The 24,610-nt window shown below is 33.3% G+C and overlaps 1 protein-coding gene across 1 annotated transcript in view; it reads right to left on the bottom strand.

The window, feature by feature from the left end:
• LOC136037105 (AN1-type zinc finger protein 6-like) overlaps window positions 1–24,358 on the bottom strand; it is a 29,776-nt gene extending 5,418 nt beyond the window's left edge. Inside the window, exons 1-4 of the mRNA XM_065719566.1 lie at window positions 24,244–24,358; window positions 9,633–9,752; window positions 5,193–5,364; window positions 1,823–2,005 (exon numbers count right to left, since the gene is read on the bottom strand). Coding sequence (XP_065575638.1) covers window positions 1,823–2,005; window positions 5,193–5,364; window positions 9,633–9,743 — 466 coding nt within the window. The 5' untranslated portion in view covers window positions 9,744–9,752; window positions 24,244–24,358. The remainder of the gene's footprint in view (window positions 1–1,822; window positions 2,006–5,192; window positions 5,365–9,632; window positions 9,753–24,243) is intronic.
• Between the last annotated feature and the right edge of the window lie 252 nt (window positions 24,359–24,610).

The raw sequence follows: 24,610 nt of genomic DNA, 5'->3' as shown, positions 1-24,610 counted from the left end.
GCAAATCTCTGTTGTTAGTATTCGTTCATATAAAGAAACAGAAGATGGGACATCTCCTGTATTGGTTCAAATCCTCATCATAACACCACACATCTTTCAAAATCTTTGAAACCAGAGTACAAAATTCTGTAAAGTATTCAAAACGTAAAACGCAGTAATTTTGGAATTATTCGAACTTACAAATAAATTTTGTCATTATAATTGCCTATGTCGGCAACTCTGAGATAATTGCTTATCTTCAGCACACGAAACAATCCTATGGCCCAAGACATGCTAGCATTTTTTTTTAACGAACTGTATAGGTGTATAGGATGGTATTGCAAAGGACACATTGGGCAGTAAAAAAAAAAAAATTCTTGGTAGAACAAATGTCGACGGAAGCAATGCAGCAGTACATTGTCACTACAATACACAAACTCCAAAATAAACAATCGTTTATTTTAACGCCTATGCCGAGATAGTGGCCCATGGAACTAAAAGTAAACGGGCACACTTGGTGTTTTTATTTTACCACTGACGACTGCTGATGTGTGTTTGCAGAAGCCATGTCATAAAGAAAAAACTAAACTAGAAGCCATAAATGACTTTCTTTCCTGGGAAGGGGGAAGACAATCGTAAAAAAAGTGCCTAAAAATTCAAGGAAGTTTGAAGGGTCAGGGAGTTGGGCCAAACTAGCCCCAGCCTTCGACCCAAAACAAATCAAAGCCTATTTATCATAAATAAAAAGAAATTAGCGTTAATCCAATTTATGTGCCCTAAACTTAACGGTATTTTAACAAAATTCGATTTATTTACATTGAGAAAATTTCTACCTAAGATATTGGTTTTGAGAATAGCTTCTAGTTTCCCCACCCCCTTCCCAACGTCTGTAGGAATACACAATGTATTTCTTCAGTGTGAGTGGGGAGGGGGGCGAATTTGTCGTTTTTTCTAAGTTATTTTCAATGAAAATACAAAAAGGCTTATGATTTATTTATGACGTGTTAGGTCTAATATGTTCGACTAACATTGTGACGGTAGTATGTTTACCACCCAATGTGTCCGCCCTAGAGTAGCAACAGCATAGAAATGCTCGGTAAAAATCTAGGTAACCTATGACGTTTTACAACGTGTACCAACAGCTTGAAACCAAGCAAGTATGATTCCATTCTCTGCATAAAATCCCTGCCGAGGCTTAGCGTACAAGTGTAGAACAAAGTCAGATTTGAAAAGATTTTAATTTTTAAAAGAAGTTATAATACACATTAGAATAAACAGAGACAAAAAGGCAAACTCATAGAAGAGAGTCAACAAAATTCATAAATTTCAGTCCTCCCAAAAATGTCAGCCAGCCGGCCGAGACATATAGATAAAGAGTATTGAGTGAAGAACCAAACTTGTTTTTGAAAAAAACAAGAGTCACATTAATAGGGGCAAATGCAGTGAACTGCTTCCGAGGTGGAATTCAGATTTTCAAAACAGCAAATAAGTAAATATGATCATAATTTGGATAAAAAAGCCCAATAAACCCCTTCGGTGCGCGCTTTTAAAAAGAAGTGTAAGTCATACCTACAATAATCCCTTTATAATGTAACAGCTTAAAACACAGTTCTTTTCAATTACAACACCTACCAAAAAGTACAGCTTACTAGAATTATATCTTTTTAAATTAAAAGAAACTTGCAACCAACACTTTAAATAGTTCGATGTCATTGATTACAAACTTGGCTTTGAATAATAGAACCGAAAGCCTCTTTTATGTATTAAATTTACCGTATTGCATTTAGAGTGGCAGATGAGCCAGTAAAACAAGACCATTTACAAATCTTATTGAAAAAATTACCTGTTAATCCAACTTTTTTACGACACATTGTACACCTATTTCCCTTCTTTTTCTTATCCCCACCGTCGACAGATTCGAGCGACGCAACGCTGCTAGTTTCTGATTGGACATCACTGACAGCAGATACCAGGGAGGTGGAACTTGTGGAGGCAGCAAGAGCAGCTGTCGAAGGAGAAGCCAAATCTATATAAGAAATGTCTATAATTGAATGAATGCCTTTGATAGATACTGCCCTCTTGTTCGTAAAAAAAACATGTACCTTCATTTTTAGTTCTTACATCTCAAATAGGGACGTCAACAAATTAATTACCAAGCAATTAAAACCAAGCATTTTGTGTCCGTCGCTTTTTGGTGGAAAATATTACGATTTTTTTTCTTTTACTTCGAAATTTGACTTTGAAGCATACATTTTTGACGAAATATTACAATATAGCAGTAAGTTTCAGGAGTTTTCTCAATGTTCCTACTTGTTTTAGTTGTCAGTCCTGAACAGACTGATGGAATGTCATCACTTACAGAATAATAAAGAATTTAAAATTAATGAAAAAAAACAAACAAAAAAAAGTTTTTAGGTAGGCATGACTCATTAAAATGCCCAGTTTCTAAGTTTCGTGCATCTTTAAATACATTTCCGAAACTTAGCCTGAATAGTACATCCCCCTTGATAGCAAAAAAGCTATCTAAAAAAAGAAACTTCTTAATAAGCGCTTTTACAAACCCATATGCAAACCCAGATTTTTTGCTTGATAGCAAAAAAGCTATCTAAAAAAAAGAAACTTCTTAATAAGCGCTTTTACAAACCCATAAAATCAATGTCTAATATCCTGGTTAGGATGAAATATTGATAGCTAACAAACCAAAAAACAGAAAAATATTCCTTGTATATAACTCTCAATTTTGGATAGTACACTAAAGGATAGTGATTGGGGAAGATGAAAAAATTATCAAAACGCAACTCCAATGCATAAAAATGAGGCGAAGTACAATTAAGAACCAGGAGACTAATGAACAATTTTAAAAATCCATAAGATTCTGGAAGACGAGCGTAGCTCTTTGGAAGAGGGGGTAATTTTAATTCAGAAACATCAAAAACATCAAAAGACATCAAAACATCAGAAACATCAAAAACAGACAAATTGAAGCAAATTAGAAAATTGTGGGGGGGGGGCACATTTTTGGAGTTACTTCCACCACACACACGTTCCCGCCCGGAAGGTAGAAGTAATTGTTTCTGCTATGTTGGTAGCTAGTTATTTAAAAAAAAAGAAGAATAGCGGATTCAAATAAACATGGTTTTCCGCCCACTAGAAGAGTTGTTTGAACATTAATAGAAAAGATGTGTAGATAAATGAAAAATCTAACGGATTGTGATTCATAAAAAGATAAGGATAGCAAACAAGTAATTAAAAAAAACAGGATAGATTGATTACGTACAGAAATCTAAAGATTTATTATGTCAATAAAAAAACTACTGAAAGAAAAGCAAACATACTTGGCTTACATTTTTTTTTAACCACAATCATCTCAGCAATTTTTCTATTTTCATTCAAAACACAATGACTATTCTAAAAAGCAAAAAGTAAAAAAAAGGAACAGTGGTAAAAATCAATAAATTGGCAAAAGGGAAAATAAGAACCCCTTTGTCTAGTTGGAATCCAAATAAGACTGGAAAGTTATAACACCAACATGTTAAAAAATAACATTTACTTCTGGATAAAAAAAGAATGTATGATATTGGACTAAATCTTTGCATGGATCCCATAACGATTTTACGTAACAACTAGGCAAAGTCCCTGCAACTACTCACCTCCTTCCCGAGGAGTTCAATAGGGAAATTTTTAAAAATGCAGGGAAATTGGGGTGACCTGAAAAAAGACTTGCTTAAGTGCCAAAATCCTTGGCAGAAACATAAATTATGCGCACAAGGCTCGAATTTTATTTAATAGCAACAGTACAAAAACATTCCTATTATTTCAAGAGAGTGTATTTGCTTGCGCAGTTATATATATCGTTATCTACGACAACAATCAAATAGACAACGCAGAGAGAAACTTCTCTGTACTGAAGCATTTGTCACGTGCTGCGTAATAGTTTTTCCGTTAGCAAAGAATATTTCCTGGCATCATCTTACTCAAAGAATGACTAACATAGATTTTGGTAAGATACGCAATTTTTTACTAGTAACATGCAGAAAGCAATACCTTAGAGAAAAAACATGCAGATTTCCGTAAATATAATATTCCATGAATTGATGGGATAATTTTAACCAGTTGCTGTACCAAGGACATAAAAAATAAAAACGTTTCCCCCCTGGAGCGGTCTTAGGTCAGTTCATTAGCGATTTTTTTTCAGATTTTTTGGTTGTCTCCAAATCATGAAGTTTTATGGAAAGTTTCACATTTTGCCAGTGTTGCCACGTTGAACCGTGAAAAAATGAACGAAAAAAATTATTTAAATTGGATTCCTGATTTGATTAACACTTTATTAGTTCTAGAAGACAACTACACCTCCAGAGGAAAAACCATCTTAAACTGTTTAATATCATATGTTTTTAGCTTTTTTTGCTCATCTTCACTAAGGTTTTTTTTTTTAATTCGGCACCTGCTACTAACAAACTGAATAAAGGAGACCCTTTTCAGTAAAAATCTAATTCTTGATTTTCCTTAATTTTCTAAAGATATATATGGTGGTGCAAAAGTTTGTAGCTAGAAAAAAATTTCGACTCGTAAAAATGTAAAAAAAAATGCATATAAACACATTTTCGACGTGTTTTAGGAATTCTCGCCCCCCTCCAATAAAAAAAAAATCTGGTCAAGGCCTTGGTTGTACAAGGAACCACAATCAATTCAATGAGCATGAACTCTGTACTTATTCTTCACATTACCAAGACTCAGCTAATAAGACTTTTTAATTTAACTGACATTTAAGACAAGGTAAAATGATTATTTATGTCTACGATTGAAACTTTAAGTGAGGAGACAGATTGAATTTTTTTTCTGTAAAAAAAAAAAAAAAAAAAAAAAAAAAAAAAAAAAAAAAAAAAAAAAAAAAAAAAAAAAAAAAAAAAAAAATACAGAATCCGTAAACTGAAGTTATTTCCGTGGAAGTGTTTTTACTTTGTGTGGCGATATAAATGCCATACATATATTAGAATTACAAAACGTTACTGCAGATATTTATAACAGGCTATTTTTGCTCAAATAAGAAAACAGGTCAATAAGACACCTTCATTAAGACACAAGATGGCAAATAGTATTTTCGTTTTTTAACTGATATTACTTTCCAATTAACTTTAAATTAGGCAAACATGATAATTATCCATAGAAAAGCAAAAATAGACAAAAATGAATTTAAGAAATTTGAAAGTCACCTTCAACATTTTCAACAGAGGGGACAGTTGGTTGTGCAGTAACGACAGGGCTGACAATTGATTGGCTAGAAGTGGGCGAAGACGAAGATAAAGATTGGCTAAAAAGAACTGACGGGGAGGTTCTACCGGCACTGCTCGAGCTCATTGGTGGCGCTTGTTTTTTCTTCAAAGCCTGAAAAGAATCAGTTAAATCAGCCAATAGATCTTGATCAATATGCAAACAGAAGGTTGTTCATAGCTCCACAAGCAGAGGGGGATGTATCCTTTAATATTAGAATGGCATCAAGGACGAATTTAGGCTAAAAACAGTTCTTTTTGAGAACTCTTCCCTTCTTGGAAATCGTCTGGTACCTATGAACCTTAAAGTTTAGGTTTTGTGTATCTGAAAAGGTCATGTAGTTCTGAACAACGATTTTTTCAAGGATGTCATTACTCCCAATTAACTTTCCTTATCAATATCTGACCACTTAAATATAATTGTACCAAGCAATTAATTGAAGTAACCATTTTCCCAGCATTATGTTATGAGCGATATTACAAAGCACTATTTATGCATTCTCTCAATGTCAAGATAGCAAAATATACTATCAATATCTCGGCAGAATAGGTTAACACATGTGTAGGATTTTATTTTAGTGGGGACAGAGGTGGGGGAATCGCAAAAATAGATAGTTAAAAGAAAATTTATATCTTTGCCAGATAACAATTCATAAAATTTATTTAGTTTAATTCTTGCTACTCGAATGGGTTTGGAAATATCTTAATAATGTGCTATTACTCACACGGATTCCAGGTAGCCACTTTAGTGTACAAGAGGAAATTTTTAAGATTGTTAGGGAAACTTAATTTTGAAACTAAGATTTAACATTAATAATATGATACAGGGTGTGGAAAAGCAACACCCTTTTGTTAATTTCTAGAAGATTTTGTAGAAAGATTCAGTAATATACTGATTAAAAACTAGAACATTTGATTCCAATTAGACGGCACTTCCAAAAACATCTTAAAACTACAGTAACGAAAAAAGGAAGGAGACCCGTTACTTTGGAGGATTGTCACAGGGGGAGGGGGGCCTGCGGATTTCCAAGGGGAAAACTTTCCGAAAGGGGTGGGAGGATTTTCTTCCTTTTGAGATAGCAGCAACGCGCAATGGGCAAGCTGGTTTTTAAATAAAAAAAAGAGATCAAAACTTTAACGAACAAAAATTATCCTATACATTTACAGGGACTGCTACTCCCTCAATCCTCCAATCAGGGCGCTAAAGTTTTACTGACGCTTCTTTGAAAGCATTAATGAATTTAATGTATTGCCAGCTAGTACTTGCAAGCGTTTTATTTACCGATTGTCTATTAGAAATTTGAGCTGAAAATTTATTCTTCATAGCCAATGAGAATAAATGAGCCCATCCATCCCTAAATTTTTAACCGCTTCCCTCCCGACATACAATTAAGAGTCCCTTTCGCCTACACACTAACTGAAAGTTTCAACAGATTTCCCCTCAACTTCCCAGAGACACTGTAGATGCTATTTTGATGACCAGGGAATGTTAAGTCTACAAATTTACCACTGCCCCAAATAGAGACAAAATGTGTCAAAATATCATAGAAATATAATTTATTTAGCCCTTCCACCAACATAAAATTTGGAAAGCACCTGCCCCTCCCTCAACACTTCCTGAAAATTTCAACTCAATCCCCTATCTGTTCCCCATACTTCAGATATGATTTGCTTTTTGATTTAGCTCTGCCCTCTGTCCAAGTCATAATTCAACGTACATGTGCCCTCTATCAACGCTCTCCAAAATTTTCATCTTGACGCCCCAAGCTAATCCGAATATATGGTAGACGTGCCACATTTGATAACCAAGCAAAACATAGTCTTTCGACTTACCTCGCTATTTCACCGTGCATAGATTATAAAACCCATTGGAGCTTAAAATGAAAAAATATTTCGCCAGATTGTAGATGAATTTTTCATCCCCATTCCCCCCCCCCCAATAAAACTTGGATTCCCCTCACCATCACCATTTTCATTTCTTTCGCCAATAGTACCTGAAAGTTTCAACTCAATCCCAAGCCATTAACAAGTTATTTCACAAATATTATATTTGATAACCCAGAAACATATAGTGTCTTCCAATTTAACTCTGTCAGTCTCCTCCAATCAAAAATTTGAGATCCATTTGAACATCCCTCCCCCTAATCCCTAACACACGTGAAATTTTCAAATTGATCTCTCAAGTCACTATTTAAATGCTGCATATAATTTGAAAATTCTGGTGCACACAGCGTCTTTTGGTTTACTCAGTTATGCGTGTCGTTTACAGACAATACACTTGGGAAACTGAGAATTTTTTCTTTGTGAACGATTAGTGAAGAGCTCCCAGCTGATCGAATCATCAAGACCAAACATGACAGTCTTCTCTACTAAAACCTATCTGTGAAGATTGGGTAATTTACACAATTTAAAGCCATCATCCCTGAAACTGTGTGGGTGATATCGACCTTGAACGCTTACTTATTGGACCTTTCGACGAAAAGGCAACTTCAGCGGAAGCGGAAAGACTAATTTCAAACTTGGTCCGATACTATGGGAGTTGTGGGGTGGGGTGCCTTAAAGTGCACTGAAGAAAGGCTGGTTACCCTCCAGCCACTTTGGCCCTAAAAAAGGGCACTAGAACTTAAATGTCTAACCCATTGAGTCACCCCAGTTCCTGCACTTTCTCTAACTTTCTACAATCTTTTGCTATAGCAAATTGCAGGGAGGGGGTGAGCTTTTTCGGCCCTTTCAAAATTCTGTTTTTGGGCGAACCAATACTTTTTTTTTCTTTTGCGTTAGAGTCCCCTTAAATATACAAGCTTTATGTCGATTGGAAAGTTTTTGGGCCTTTGTCATTGCCAAATTTTCTTTTTTTCCTTAATATTTATTTAGAGGGGGGCTGCGCCCCAAAAGAAATATTTTTGTACATTCTCTCTTGGCCAATTGTTTACGGTTATAAGTTTCAAACCGATCAGGGACAAAATGATTTTGGTCTAACTGTTCAAGCTCTCCTGGCCATCAAGGAATTAGATGAAAATAATGGGCAAATACTCTAGCTGCAAAAGCAAACCAGATCCAGCTCCTATAATATCCTACAATTTTCAACATGTTTCATAAATACTCTAAAAAAAATTCCAGCTTTCTAACAGTATCACATAAATGTATTCTATTGATTCTAACTAAAAATATTTATACAATAAACTCTCCTTCCTCTCACCATCAATATTACATGTTTGGTCCATACATTTTCTTCCAATTGACAACAGCAAATAAACATGCTTCCATTATAAAATTTCTTAGAAAAATTGTAAAATTTTGTGCTATTGTTTACATAAACTTGAAACCCCAGAGATAAGTTTCTTTGACGTGCTGAATTTGGTGATGCAGTTTCAATCAGGTGGAGAAAGTCTCTCCTTTAAGGAGATGTTTACTTCTTTCTAAAGTCATGCAAGTTATCTTATGTTAGAAACTTTTGAAAGATATATTTAAACTTAATTAATTTTATACATTCAGATTTAATACTAACAGCTCATTGCACCACCAAGTCACTTGAGGCCAAAATAGTCACTCACGCTCCTCCTCTATCCCAATCTATTTAAAACCTCCCTCTTCACACCCTCCTTAAAAGTTCTGATTTCCCTTAAATCCTTCGTTATGATTTTCTCCCACCCAATTCAAGAAAAATATACTGTTCTTTCAGCCCCAAATGGTTGGCCAAAAGGATGGTCTTTGCCAACCTTCATCTGTAGAGCCCTTCTTATTGCTTTTTTATAGAGGGGTTTAATTAGATTGTTCCTTGAATTTCTAGGTACTTCTCCTTTTTTTCAAAATGCATGTTCATAATACTTGCAGTAATAAACCATTAGATTTACCATAATAAAAGGCAGATCTGTTTTATATATATATATATATATATATTTACAGTAAAAACAAATTAACCCAAAAAGAAAGAAAAAATGACTTTATATGGTGGCTATCTGGATAATTTGCCAGTTAAATCCACAGCAGCATAATCATTACCTATTATCAGAGCTTGACACTTCTCCTGGCAAGAAACATATGAAGTAAGGAGCATCAAACCCCCATGATATCCCTATTGCTGTATCTGCAAGGCATGTACAAGGAAAGCCTGCAATGTCTTAAAGGCAGCACCTTAACATCTCAGATTTACGAGGCAAAACAAAATAAATAACAGTTGCAAACAGAGCTGCCTAATCACAAAATCTAGAACAGAATTTAGCTAGTACTTTTTTATTGCATCTTCTGGAGTTTTCAATTATTTTAATGTGCTGCAGATTCAGCTTATACTTACAAAATGAATATAGCAATCAATAAATTTTAACCCATGTTGCTCCTTATTCTCATTCTGTAAGTGTAACATCTCTCAAAACGTGCTCTTACCTCCTTAAAACAAATAGAACACATTCCTTCAGTTCCAGGATTGCCATAAAATCCACAGCCAGACCTGCACAAGGTTGGCTGAGACTGCATTTGATTAGATTCCTGCTCCATCTTTGGCAACTGTAAAATAATCCCAAGTTAAAAACTAAAGAAAAATGAACATTCAACATACAATGCATGCACAAATGTAGTCAGTAAATCGCTTTTCGAAAGTTCTATTGCATATATACTCAAGACTAAGATGTCGAATACATAAACTTTGGCTAAATTTCATCATTCACAACCAGCCTTATTTCGATTCAAACACTCCAATTGTACAAATTCTTACAAGACAAAAAAGTGCATAATCTAGAAGACACAAAAAATATAATGAAAAAAAACTGGTAAATAAAAATAAAATTCTAACAAGTAAGCAATATTTGGTTTTCCTGTGGAATAGTTGGAATTTGAGTTATTCTAATACTTGTTCTATACTTAAATATTAATAATTATGTGACTCTACTCCTATTCCTATTTTACTGTTAAATGAAAAATATCATTTTTTTGAAAGTCTGATTCGAATGTTACAGATCTAAAAACCATGCACACATAAAAAGAAAATATATATATATATATATATATATATATATATATATATATATATATATTGATTAGATGCAATACAACAGATTCAACAGTTGATTCAACAGTTGCATACAATCCATTTTTTTTTTACTTCAGGGGATTTCTGAGTACAAGTGTGACCAATTCTGAGTGCAAGTGTTAAGAGGGGATTGATTAGAACAAAATTGATTTGATTCATTAAAACAAAAATTGTTGCAGGAAGCTGGTTGTTGCAGCATACAGTAAAAAGGCTAGTGAATAAAGTATAAAAAGCTATATATATATATATATCTATATATATAAAAATAAGTTGTCTGTCCGTTACGCCAGATTATATCTATATACATAAAAATAAGTTGTCTGTGTGTGGATCTGTGGATGGATCAGGTGACGTCACCTAAAAAACTAAAAAAACTAAAAAAAGGCAAAAACTACAAAAAAACTAAAAACTAATAAAAAAGCTAAAAAACTAAAAAAACTAAAAAAAGGCAACAACTACAAAAAAAACTAAAAACTAATAAAAAAAATAAAAAAGCTAAAAAACTAAAAAAAACTAAAAAAACTAAAAAAAGGTAAAAAACTAAAAAAAACTAAAAACTAAAAAAAACTAAAAAAAAGGAAAAAACTGAAAAATAAGCTAAAATAAAGGTAAAAACCAATAAAAAACTAAAAAAAAAAACTGAAAAAACTAAAAAAAGGCAAAAACTACAAAAAAAACTAAAAACTAATAAAAAAAGTAAAAAAGCTAAAAAACTAAAAAACTAAAAAAACTAAAAAAAGGTAAAAAACTAAAAAAAATAAAAAATAAAAAAAAAATAAAAAAAAGGAAAAAACTGAAAAATAAGCTAAAATAAAGGTAAAAATCAATAAAAAACTAAAAAGAAAAAAAGGAAAAAACTAAAAAAAATTTTCATCTAAAAAACTAAAAAAAACTAAAAAAGGTAAAAACTAAAAGAACTAAAAAAGAAAAAAATAAATGACGACACTCAAAGAGAAAGCGACCAGGACAAAAGGAATGTTCGATTAGCAATCAACAAAGCACCGGGACACAGGGAGTATAAATGACGACCAGGACATAAGTAAAAAAAAAACTATCTATATATATAAAAATAAGTTGTCTGTGGATCTGTGGATCGTGGATCAGGTGACGTCACCTGAAAAAACTTGATCAGGTGACGTCAAAACTGAAAAAACTAAAAAAAGGCAAAAACTACAAAAAAAACTAAAAACTAATAAAAAAACTAAAAAAGCTGAAAAACTAAAAAAAGGCAAAAACTACAAAAAAAAACTAAAAACTAATAAAAAAGCTAAAAAACTAAAAAAAAACTAAAAAAAAGGCAAAAACTACAAAAAAAACTAAAAACTAATAAAAAAAATAAAAAAGCTAAAAAACTAAAAAAACTAAAAAAAGGTAAAAAACTAAAAAAACTAAAAACTAAAAAAAACTAAAAAAAAAGGAAAAAACTGAAAAATAAGCTAAAATAAAGGTAAAAACCAATAAAAAACTAAAAAAAAAACTGAAAAAACTAAAAAAAGGCAAAAACTACAAAAAAACTAAAAACTAATAAAAAAAGTAAAAAAGCTAAAAAACTAAAAAAACTAAAAAAAGGTAAAAAACTAAAAAAAATAAAAAATAAAAAAAAACTAAAAAAAAAGGAAAAAACTGAAAAATAAGCTAAAATAAAGGTAAAAACCAATAAAAAACTAAAAAGAAAAAAAGGAAAAAACTAAAAAAAATTTCATCTAAAAAACTAAAAAAGCTAAAAAAGGTAAAAACTAAAAGAACTAAAAAAGAAAAAAATAAATGACGACACTCAAAGAGAAAGCGACCAGGACAAAAGGAATGTTCGATTAGCAATCAACAAAGCACCGGGACACAGGGAGTATAAATGACGACCAGGACATAAGTAAAAAAAAAAAACTAACAAAACTAAAAAGATGGTAAAAACTACAAAAAAACTAAAAAGAAAAAAAAACTAAAAACTAATAAAAAAACTAAAAAATCTAAAAATCTAAATAAACTAAAAAAGAAAAAAAAAGGAAAAAAATAAAGGAGAAAAACAAAACTAAAAAACGAATGTATATACAGACCGGTACACCGGGATACAAATGACGACCGGGACACAGGGAATATAAATGACGACCGGGACACAGGGACACAACTACAACGGGGACACCGGGGGAAACAGGGGGATATAAATGACGACCGGGACAAAAAAACTAAAAAGAAAAAAAAACTAAAAACTAATAAAAAAACTAAAAAATCTAAAAATCTAAATAAGCTAAAAAAGAAAAAAAAGGAAAAAAATAAAGGAGAAAAACAAAACTAAAAAACGAATGTATATACAGACCGGGACACCGGGATACAAATGACGACCGGGACACAGGGAATATAAATGACGACCGGGACACAGGGACACAACTACAACGGGGACACCGGGGGAAACAGGGGGATATAAATGACGACCGGGACACCGGGACAGGGAATGGTCGATTAGCAATCACCATCAACAAAGCTCAAGGGCAATCATTAGAATCATGAGGTATAGATCTGAATACAGATTGTTTTCCCATGGACCATTATATGTTGCATGTTCAAGAGTCGGTAAACCTGACAATCTATTTATATGCAAAGACAATGGGACAGCAAAGAATGTTGTATATTCGCAAGTTTTACGTAGTTAAAACCATATATCAACATGATCAACATGTAATCATGTAACCATATAACACCCCAATCAACATGAATGCTTCTTTCTACGCCTGCTTTTGGTGAATGTACCCGGTCCGACATCCTTTGAGTATTTGAGAACTGTAAACGGTACTATACATGACACTTACCGTAGTGCATGCCAAGCTCTGAATTTATTGGAGAATGACCAACACTGGGATAACTGCATCAATGACGCGTGCGAAACGTCAACCCCAAGTCAAATTCGTACACTTGCTCTCCATCAGCTCCTACAGAGTTATGGGAAAAATATAAGTCAAAAATGTTCGAAGATATACTCCATCGAAAACAGTTAGAGACGTCAGAAATGACTTTTGATTTTACATCAGAAATTTATAACGACACTTTAGTTATTATAGAAGATTTGTGCGTACGTATGGCAAACAAACCTCTTCAGGATTTGGGAATGCCTTCACCTAACCGTATCGCTGCTGTTTCGACATGTGTAGAATTGGATCGTGAACAAAGTTACAGTACGAGTGATCTATTGTCGTATGTACAAAATAACATTTACAAGTTAACGTCGGAACAAAAAGACATTTATGATACGATAGACTCAATTTCAGGACGTATACAACTACCTGCTGATTTCTGTAGTTTAGTGACGTCCAAAAATGAATTGATTGAAAAAGTATTTCCGAATATTCTAAAAAATTATAAAAATAATAAATGGCTTTTAGTTATTATAGAAGATTTGTGCGTACGTATGGCAAACAAACCTCTTCAGGATTTGGGAATGCCTTCACCTAACCGTATCGCTGCTGTTTCGACATGTGTAGAATTGGATCGTGAACAAAGTTACAGTACGAGTGATCTATTGTCGTATGTACAAAATAACATTTACAAGTTAACGTCGGAACAAAAAGACATTTATGATACGATAGACTCAATTTCAGGACGTATACAACTACCTGCTGATTTCTGTAGTTTAGTGACGTCAAAAAATGAATTGATTGAAAAAGTATTTCCGAATATTCTAAAAAATTATAAAAATAATAAATGGCTAAGTGAAAGAGCGATTCTCGCACCCAAAAATATAGACGTCCACGAAATCAACAATATTGTTTTGACCAAGATTCGAGACCAGGCAGTCCTTTGCAAGTCAGTCGACACAGTTTTGGAACCAAATGAAGCGGTTAATTATCCATCTGAATTTTTAAATTCCATATATCTTTCAGGGTTTCCACCACACGTGCTACAACTAAAAATAGGCGACCCACCAAAGCTTTGCAATGGCACGCGACTTGCCGTAAAAAAAACAATGGAAAGCCTAATAAAGGCGACAATCTTGACAGGGCATTTTGAGGGTAAGGCTGTTCTTATTCCTCGCATTCCCATGATTCCAACGGATCTGCCTTTTCAATTTAAAAAATTGCAATTCCCAATTCGATTAGCATTTGCAATCACCATTAACAAAGCTCAAGGTTAATCATTAGAAAAATGTGGTATAGATCTTAATACTGATTGTTTTTCCCATGGACAATTGTACGTTGCATGTTCGAGGGTCGGTAAACCTGACAATCTATTTATATGCAGCGACAATTGGACAGCGAAGAATGTTGTATATTCGCAAGTTTTACGCAGTTAATTTGTATTGTATCCATCTATCTATCTATCTATATAAAAACGAGTTGTGTGTATGCATGTTTGTTTGTTTGTAAAAAGAGCGTTTGCATATGACGTCATTATTAGTGCATACGGCTTTGTATATGCACAGACAATGGGAAAGCCAAGAATGTTGTATATTCGCAATTTTTACGTAGTTTAACTCCTGCAGAAGAAATGAATGCTTGCCTGAAAAATTCTAATTTATGGGCACACGTAAAAATATTAAAATTAACTACAAATATGCGTGTCCGATTGCAAAACGATGATTCTGGTCAAACATTTTCAGATCAATTGCTGGCAATTGGAAACGGAAAGCTTCCAGTAGTGGGAAAGCCAAAAAGTTGTATATTCGCAATTTTTACGTAGTTTGAAACACATATATAAATCTATCTATATTCACAGGTGGGACACAGGGACACAACTACAATGGCGCGTAACTAATATGGCGCGTAACGACTTACGCGCGCGGGGGGGCTTGGGGGGGCGCGAAGCGCCCCACCAACTAGGTGTTATATATATATAACGCTAGGTGTTATATATATATAACGCCCCACCAACAGCTAGTATATATATATATATATATATATAATATATATATATATATATAGATGTTCATGCCTCTCCTAGCTATGATTATCACTACCTGCTTCACTAGAAAATTCTCAACAATTTCTTAACCAATTACTTTTATTTATTTATTTGTTCATCCAATAGCTTGTAACCATAACATCCAAAATGAAAATCAAAAAGTGCCAACTACTGGAATATTTAACAAAAATTAATGGTAGACTTTTGGTTGACAATATACATCACTGTAAAGAGAGGTGTTTACTAACTCAGTCTTAAAACTAGGAACAGTACAAGCAGGGACACAACTATCAGGTAAGGAGTTCCAAAGTTTTATTGATCTGTTTATAAAAGACATCTCACCTATTTTGGATTTTGGTGTAGGGGTGGGGGGAGGAATAAAATTTCAATGTGTTTTGCCTGGTTGATGTGTAATGGCTTCTCTGAATGAAATTTTCAGAATCCAAATTTACAATACTGTAGATACTGAGAAGATTAGAGCGCTTCCGACAGAACTGAAGACTTGGTAATCCTAACGCCTCTAAACGTTTTGAATACAACAAATGCCTCAGGTAGAGAATTAGCTTTGTAGTATATCTTAGTACCGATTCAATTTTTCTTGCTATCATCTTTATTTATAGGGTAGCCTACTGGAGAACAATAGTCAATGATAGGGTGAACCTTTGACTTGTATAGTTAAAAAAAAATTCAAATTAAGACAATGTAAACCATGCTCTACCCAAGAAAACCTCATATGCTCATCAAATTTTATTAACAGATCAAATACTATGCCAAGATCGCGGATAGTCCTCACCTCTGGTACCTTGGTACTTCCAAAATCCTTTGCGGATTTTTCAAATTTCAAATGCGTGAATGCTTTCTTTTAACTTTGAAGAATTATCCTATTTGGAAATATGAAAAGTTGCTGAGGTGGTATTAAAAATATTTTATGAACTTATTTTGTTTAGTGAGAATTTGAGAAAATAGATTGTGTGGTGTATTAGAAGAGTACTAGTGAGCTAACAAAGTGATGAGGAACAGGTACTAAGGCACCTAAAAAGGGTCTGATATGGATCCTGGACAATTTCTTCTCTCACCATCCATGAATGTGAATGGACCTAGTGAACTTGAAGCATTAAGCCCTTCTGTTCTCATGAACCAACAGAATGTCATGCAGCCTATACTTCAGAACAGTATACCATCAAACCATGGGACATTGCCAGTGAGCATGTATCAGAACAATCTATCACCTATTCCTGTAACACTACCAGTAAGTCAGTTTGTTAATCATAACATACAAGTCCCAGTTTATCCTTTTCCAGTTTATATGACTAATCAGTCAACGAGTAATCAAGCTGCCCCAAGAACAAGCATTCAATATGCAACAAGTACTACAAACCAGGGACAGATGCTTAGAATGATTCCCAACCTGCAAAATATTAACCAACAGGACAATCAAACAATAACCATGCTAAAAGTCCCAAAGCAAATGCCACAACTTCCTAATGTATATGCAAATATACCAACTCATAACAAATTTGAGGTTCTTCCTCAAGATGAGGATCCACTGAATGAATGCAAAAGTGACCTTAATGAAGTTATAAATCCAGCTGAGGCTGAGGGCCTTATGGACATTTCAAGCCAGACACAAAAATGAAAGCAGTGTAATGCATCACCAGGTATTTCAGATGAAAGACAGTCTAAAAAGCAAGAGATCAGAGCTCATACTAAAGCACAGGTGGAAATTCCAGAACATGAAATCTTTAACAATCAAGTCATGCTTTAAGTGAACAATGTCAATGAAAAATTTAGCAGCGATTTTGAGATTTCCAAGTTTCTGAAGGAAAAGACAAAGATCAAAAAATTTGAATTTGAGGTAAATCATGATAGAACAAAAATGATTATGTTCCTACAAAATGATGAAGATGCCAAGGAATGTATGCAGATAGATAGAGTTGCAAATGTATCTGTTAGGGCAGCAAGAAAGCCAAAAACATGCAGGCGCATCATCAAAGGAATTCTTTTATACCTGACTGATGAACAAATTAAAGAGAGCCTTGACTCACCATTCCCAATAATTGAAGTGTTGCACCAAAAAAGATATAATCGTGAAGATAAAAAGCTGGAGAACAGCTATTCTATATTGGTGGAATTTGAGAGCCCATTTCTTCCCCCAAATGTGTGGTGTTCAGGAAGAAAAAAAAGTTTTTATATACAATTGAAGGGTGTTGCAATGCTATAAATGCCAACGTTATGGACACTTACAGAAAGACTGCAGAGCAAAAGAATTTACCTGCCTGAGATGCTCAGGCAATCATTTTTCAAAAGAATGCTCATTGAAAGACAAAGAAATTAATGATCCAGAAAGGCAGTACTGTTGTGCTAATTGCAAGGGAGGACATTCAACTAAATCCTCAGCATGTCCTGTTAGAAGGGAAAACAGGGAAATATTAATGGTAATAGAAAAGTATCAGGTGGGATATAGTAGAGTCACAGTGGCATATAGAAGTTATGCACAGGTAGTGCAAAATGAAGCTTCTAGAACACTAAAACCCGAGTCCACCATTATCAATAGAACAATGAGTAAGTTAAGAGATGAAATTGTCAGGAATACTACTAAAACAATTGTAGTAGGCCTTCACAGTTAGGGAAGGAGACAGTACCCATACTCTCTTTTGAATTGATTTTTGTCAGTTTCAATCTTGATTTGCATATTTAGTTAAACATCTATTTGTTTTAAGGCTTATTTATTCATTTGTTAGTAAATGTTGCATGTTTGTTTTCTATGACTGTTTATTTAGTTTCTGTTTGGTTACTCTTTCATTTATGCTGCAATAGTAAAATATTATTTATGCCAATTTGTTTTGGAAAACCATAAAGATTTTGTCCAGATTTTGGGTAGGATGGCATCCTCAGACATGTTAAGTGGATCCCTCTTGAGTAGAGACCCCTTTTATATAATTCTATATACTTTTGATTCTATTTCATATTTTTGTTTGTTGTAAGCTTGATTTGCATATTCAGTTTTTAGCTGAGCTTGTTTTAAGATTTATTTATTCATTTATTTTAGTACAACAAAAGAACAAAAACAAAAGCAAAACAAATTGCAGGAATGGAACAACATGAACAGTGAAAAAAGAGATAAGAAAACTAGAAACAATATATTTTTAAGAAAGCCAGAAACAATTTATCCCCCTCTCCCTCCCACACAAAAAAGAAAACCAAATGTAATAAGAGTCCAGCATTTGACACATCTAAAGGTATTAGCAGTCCTTTTTTCCTTGTACACAGAAAATACCCCCCCCCCCCCCAGTACAGAATAAATTGTGCTCATTTTGGGGTTTTATGTTATTTTTTACTTTCTACAATAACAACAGCTTTTTTACTTTCTACATAATAACAGCAAACACCAGAAATATACCCAGAAATCACAAGGGAGTAGATATCAATTTCACATTTTGATAGGTTTTTAAATTTTCTTTTATACCCCCCCCCCCCCCCAAAAAAAAAGAATAAAAACTTTATTGGAAAACACTTTTTGCTGGCTTTTTGTTGGGATTACTGGTATGATTTTAAAAACAATCAGAAATTAAAGTCTTTTTTGAATGTAAGTGTGCAAGAAACATTTTTCATCTGAGATTGTCATCAAGACAGTTTCTGGGGTAAAATTTTCAGCTAGAATGGAATTGTCTAGAAAAAATTTCCCTGGAGGGGGGGGTATCAAAAGAGCTTTCCATGGTGGAATTTTTTCACAGAAGAAAGAATTTCCCATGGAGGAGAGCCGGATTTCCTAGTATTATTTGAGAATGACTAGAAATCATTTTTTTAAATTGAAAGTAGGCTAAGGAGCAACATCAAAACTTAGAATGGGACAAAGACTATTGCATATCTTTTGGTATAGGTACAACCTTCTAAATCCCTTGCTCTTTAAACTAAAGTCTCTATTGCTTTTACAAAACGGTCTTTCTTAAAGAATTGAGAGAAAAAAGTCAAAATTTAGTGTAAAGAAAGAGGGGCTTGGGAAGGCAAAGCCTCTTCATATATGGACAAATTTTATTTATTTAAAGTTTTAATATGGGTGCTTACTTTTAGCTAAAAAATGTCTTTTCTCATGAATTTCATAACTTAATAATTTCATAAAAATGCTACTGTATTGAACATTAAAAATATTTTCATAACAACTTTATATCCCAATCCTTTTAAACCAACAAGTGATACACAAGGCTCATTGAATTAGAATAAGAAGTTTCTTGAAAAATCAAGATAACATTAGTATGACTATAATTTACCCCCCCCCCTCTAATATGCAAATATATAGCCCAAATTTGCCAATGGCCTCAGACAGTCATAGGTGTTGTGAAGAATTGTTAGTAGTAGTAGTATTAGTGACATTAAATATTATAAATACTTTAATAACAAATTTTAAATTATGGAAAACATCAGTGTCACCTCCAAAGTATTGTGGTTTCACCAAAGGAGATTTCCTCCATATATGAAAAGTGTCCTACCCCTTAATACTTTGCTCTTTATGCAAAGTTTAACTGTTTGTACTAATTTTTTTAGAGCATTCACTGAAAAACAGGGGCTTTTTAGATATAAATAGAATAATTAGAATAAGAAGCTTTTTTAAAAGCGTTAACAGCTTTAGAGTAAAGAGGAATTTCAATTTCAGTTAAAAAATTTGTTTTTTCATTTAATTCAAAAAGAAAACCCTATTGCCTATTGCTTACACATAGCATTTGTTATTGGGAAGTAAAAAAATTATTTTTCAGGAGGCAAATTTCCTGTGGTGGGATGCCTCTTCTCAAATACTTTGCTCTTTATACTAAAGTATGATTTTGTATCCCAATCCTTTACAAACAAAAAGATGCAATACAATGTTTGTTAAATTTGAATAAAATAGCTTTTGGAATGTTTTAAATAATGCTAGCATGTAGACTGAGGTATTGTGGAGGCAGTATCCTCCCCATCTCATAATAATTTCTATTTGTTTAAGTTTTACTGTTGATCCTTACTCTCAGTAAAAAAAAAACAAAAAAAACACTTTTTTTGTTCAATCATTCAAGGGCACAAACAATTCTCAGGTTGAATGTAACATAGATTATGCAAATAAGGTACACAATTTTTCTGGGGTTCTGACCATAGCTGATATTGGCAGTAGAAACTTAGGTTGACCAAGAGCCAATAGTTTGTTATGATCATTATCTTCCTCCAAGTGGAAGCACAAAAAGGTATACTGAAATTTTAGAGGAATGTCTTGATATATTGTTGGTTAATACCATAAATCTGTTATTATGGACAATTTTAATATTGTTGTATCTCTACTGTGTAACCATTGCATGAGTAATTTACACACTTATGACATAGCATTGGAAATACTGTCTACTTTTTTAACTGCTAGATGTCTCCCTCCATGTCATATACCAACTAGAGTTACCAAAACTTTCCAGTATCTTATTGACAAAAATTTGTACATATATTTAAGTTAGAACATGTAAGGTCATCATAGACAGCACATTATTCATTTTATGTGGTGTGTGATCTATTTATCAGTGCTATGCCAGCTGTTACCATGCAACAGTGAAAAGTAAGAATTATGACACCATTAAATTAAAGAAATTACTGTGGAATTGTGATTCTTTACCCTTTTACAAGTCCAAAGACCAGGATGAGGCTGTAAGGTTTTTTGGAAATCTTTAATAATGCCCTTGACCAGGCATGCCATTGCCATTATATTACAAATAGAAGACTTAAACAGCCTATTAAACCTTGGATTACATCAGGTATACTCTAGTCTATAAATGTAAAGAATAAGCTGTATTGGAAAAAACTTACAAATTTGACTGAAGAAAATGAGCAAAATTTTAAGAATCATAAAAATATATTAACAAAATTAATTAGAGCATTGAAGCAGAACTTTTACAAAGAAGCATTCCTGGAGATGGAAGGGTTGCAAAGAAAGACATGAAAATTAATTAATGACTGTCTGAACTGGAGAAAATAAAATGAAATCACCAAAGAAATGACAGCAATAGATGAGACAACTGTCTTAACTGCTGGTACAAATTGCATATAGAAAAGGGATGATATCTAGGTTATTTATCATAGTGTATAGATGTAGAGGATTATATTGTGACTGAAATAAATGGTGACACATTTGGATATATTAAGAGAGGAGCCACCTGTCTGCCAATGTATGTATGCAATCAAGGTCTGATTGATGATTCATTTGATACACACAATAGTTTTGAATCATCAGATTAGAACACTAGGTGGTTGATGACTTTGAATACCATGTCATTAATATAAAGAAGAAACACTGTAGGTCCAAGAACAATTCCTTGGGGAAAGCCACTTAGGACTTTGCAAGGTTACAAGCAAGTATATTCACCATCTGTTGTGAAGAGCTGAACTGTCTGAGATCTATCAGCCAGGAAGTTCAGTACCCAATCTACTAATTCTTATTTGGTTCCTGTAGAACAAAGCCAACTGCATGGGACCTTGTCAAATGCTTTGTCTAGGCCAGAGGTTCTTAACCTTTTTTTCCCCATGGATCCCTTTTCCCTTCTTTTTATCTTGGTGGACCCCTTCATAGCTATTGGACATAAGAACAATTTTTTATTCTTCACTAATATATATTTTAAGGTTTTAATTATCAAACAAATAGCATACAATTAAGCTTTATTTTTAAATGAAAACTAATTTAATACAAATAAAATATTCTAATATAATAATAATTATTATTACTATTATTGTGATAGTAACTACAATATTACAATTTTCTTCTATTGGCAAGCAACTAAAGCTCATGGAGAGTAGAGCTCCTCAAGCTGTTTAATTCACTGCAACATTATTTATATAAACTGGATAAAAAAAGCAGTTGAAATCAAGTGTGTGATTAAAAAAAGGAAAAAGCATGTTTATTCAATGAGATTGGTTGATGCTTCTTGACAAGTTTCTTTATATTTGGTTCAATGGATGTTAATGATAGTCAAAGACCACCCCCTTTCACAATGTCAAGTCTATTGCAAGCTTTTGATAAAATTTTAGAAACATGACTAAATCCTGCTTCAACAAGATAAGATGTAGGAAAAGCAATAACGTAAAACTGCACTTTATCCCAGAGTAAAGGGTACTTTGTAGCAACATCATTTGTTTTCCATATATTGTACTTTCTGTCTTTGAATTTCGCATGCATTATTTCATCACTGTAATTTGATGAGGGGCTCTTGCAAATATAATTCTATTTTGGCAACATTAACTTTGAAAGGAATTGAAACCAAAATCTGTATATCCATTCCAAGTAGGTCACTAAACCAATTCAAAATAATGTAAATTACAGTAGAAATTGAATTCTTAAAAATAAAGAGTGTTCTGAGTTGGTTTTCTTCATGGATCCCAAAAATATCATTGTTGACCCCCAATTTGTTGTGTTTTGCTGTGGACCCCCTGGAAATATTACATGCACCCCTAGGGTCCATGTGGACCCTGGTTGAGAACCACTGGTGTAGGCCTAATGGAATCAAATCAACAGGAAGGCCTTTTTCTAGTAGTTAGGTAATCCTTTTTAAATATTTAGAGGCTGGGTTTCTACAAGTTTTCCTGTGAGAAAGCCATGTTGCTTGTTGGATACTTGATGATATAGAGACAAGGTGCTAACACTATCTTATGCCTTTTCAATATTCTTTCAAAATATGATAATCAGCCCATTTTACTTACAAATGCACTCTCTCTTGATGGTCCTACTGTAAAATTCTAGTCCAGCTACTTTTTGCTATCAATTTTTATTTATCAGTTTCTTTTTCCTCTGGTTTTAGTTCTGAAAATGTAATTCCTGTTATTTGAGCAAAATTTTAAGCTATATCAAAATTGTTTTGTCTAAATCTAGGAAATGTATTTCCATATCTTTGAAACCACATAAATTGGGATTGACCAAAGTTGTGAAATGGAAAAAAGGTCTATATTACTTCATTTATGTAGAAGATTTGTTTTGTAAGGTTTCACTTTTGAAACATAAAGATCTTAAAGTCATTAAAAGTCACTGCCCTTTAGAGAGAAAAGGAGGTGAGGTGGGTAGTTCAAAATACATTCCCAGAACATACTTTAGTCTGCAGACCCATCCCTGAAAGTTTTATTTTCTAACCCCATCCCTTTCCAAGATATTGAAAAGTAGCTAAACTAGAGCTTTACCAGTTCTACACATAACTTAGAAAAGTTAAAGAATACAGCATAGGACTTTATAGTCTCTACCAGTGGTCCTGACCTCTATTTCTTGACTCTTCAGCAAGGAGGTGCAATGGGGGGGGGGGGGGTAGGAACCAACCATCCTGTGCTTTTGTGCACCCTTCCTGTTTACTCTAGGTACCCATTCAGAGCTGGGTCAACTCTGGCTGAGTTTATAGCATTAGACCTTATTTAGCTACAAAGTACAAATTAAGATGATTGAGGTTAAAATCTTTGTTATACACATTTAGGCATTTGAGAATATATTTGGAAAGAGCATAAAAAGGCATCATAATGATTATTATACTTGGAAAGTCATCATAAATCATCACATAGTCAGTCTACCTTGCCCCAAGTCAGTAATAGAATTGTAGGTCTTATATATTTACCCACTTATTATTTATTACTACCCACTATTATTATTATTTATATATAGGCTATATATATTATTATTTACCCACTATGCAACCACTCTTCATTTGTCCTAAGCAGGCTACAGCCCTGATTAATATCCTAAATAGCCTATCTTTATTGTTTTGCTTTGGTTGATAATTAGTTTTCTTTGTTAGTGATTTCTATTCAAAGCTATTTCATATCTATTGTAGGCTATATCAGATAGCCTATTGGGTTATACACAGTGCACATTATGATACAGTGCTATAGATTCAGTTAATACTACGAAGTGGGAATTTTTTTTGGTTTAAGTAGTTGTTTTAGCTGTGTGAAAACCTATACATCCTGCATTAGCCAGGGGTTCTATGAAATTCGATCCAATGATTCAGGATAGCCTAGGCCTACAGTAGGCTACTAAAATAAATTCAAAATGTCACAAGAAATACTTCACTGATATGTAAAGAAACTCAAAAATGAAAGCCTTACCAAACTCAAGAAATCCTTTGTTAAATTTACAAATAATTACTCAGCAATTTATTGACAAATATGGTGGAAAATCCCAATGTTGTCATACACAACGAAGCTGATGATGGTGATTTTCTAAACCTCTTGTTATATAGATGGCGCGATTGTAGCCCGTCTCATATTCTTCTTCCTATCACGAGTCTTCTAGGATGTGCCCCGACTTTAGTAATATCATAACTAAGTGATATCATAACTTAGTATGTAGGAGGGGGTCTAGGTGCCCTCCAATTTTTTAGTCACTTAAAAAGGGCACTAGAACTTTTAATTTCCGTTAGAATGAGCCCTCTCGCAACATTCTAGGACCACTGGATCGATAAGATCACCCCTG

This window comes from Artemia franciscana, chromosome 16 (genome assembly GCF_032884065.1).
Source record: "Artemia franciscana chromosome 16, ASM3288406v1, whole genome shotgun sequence".
In the NCBI taxonomy this organism is placed as follows: domain Eukaryota; kingdom Metazoa; phylum Arthropoda; class Branchiopoda; order Anostraca; family Artemiidae; genus Artemia; species Artemia franciscana.
This window is presented reverse-complemented; position numbering and strand designations above follow the sequence as displayed.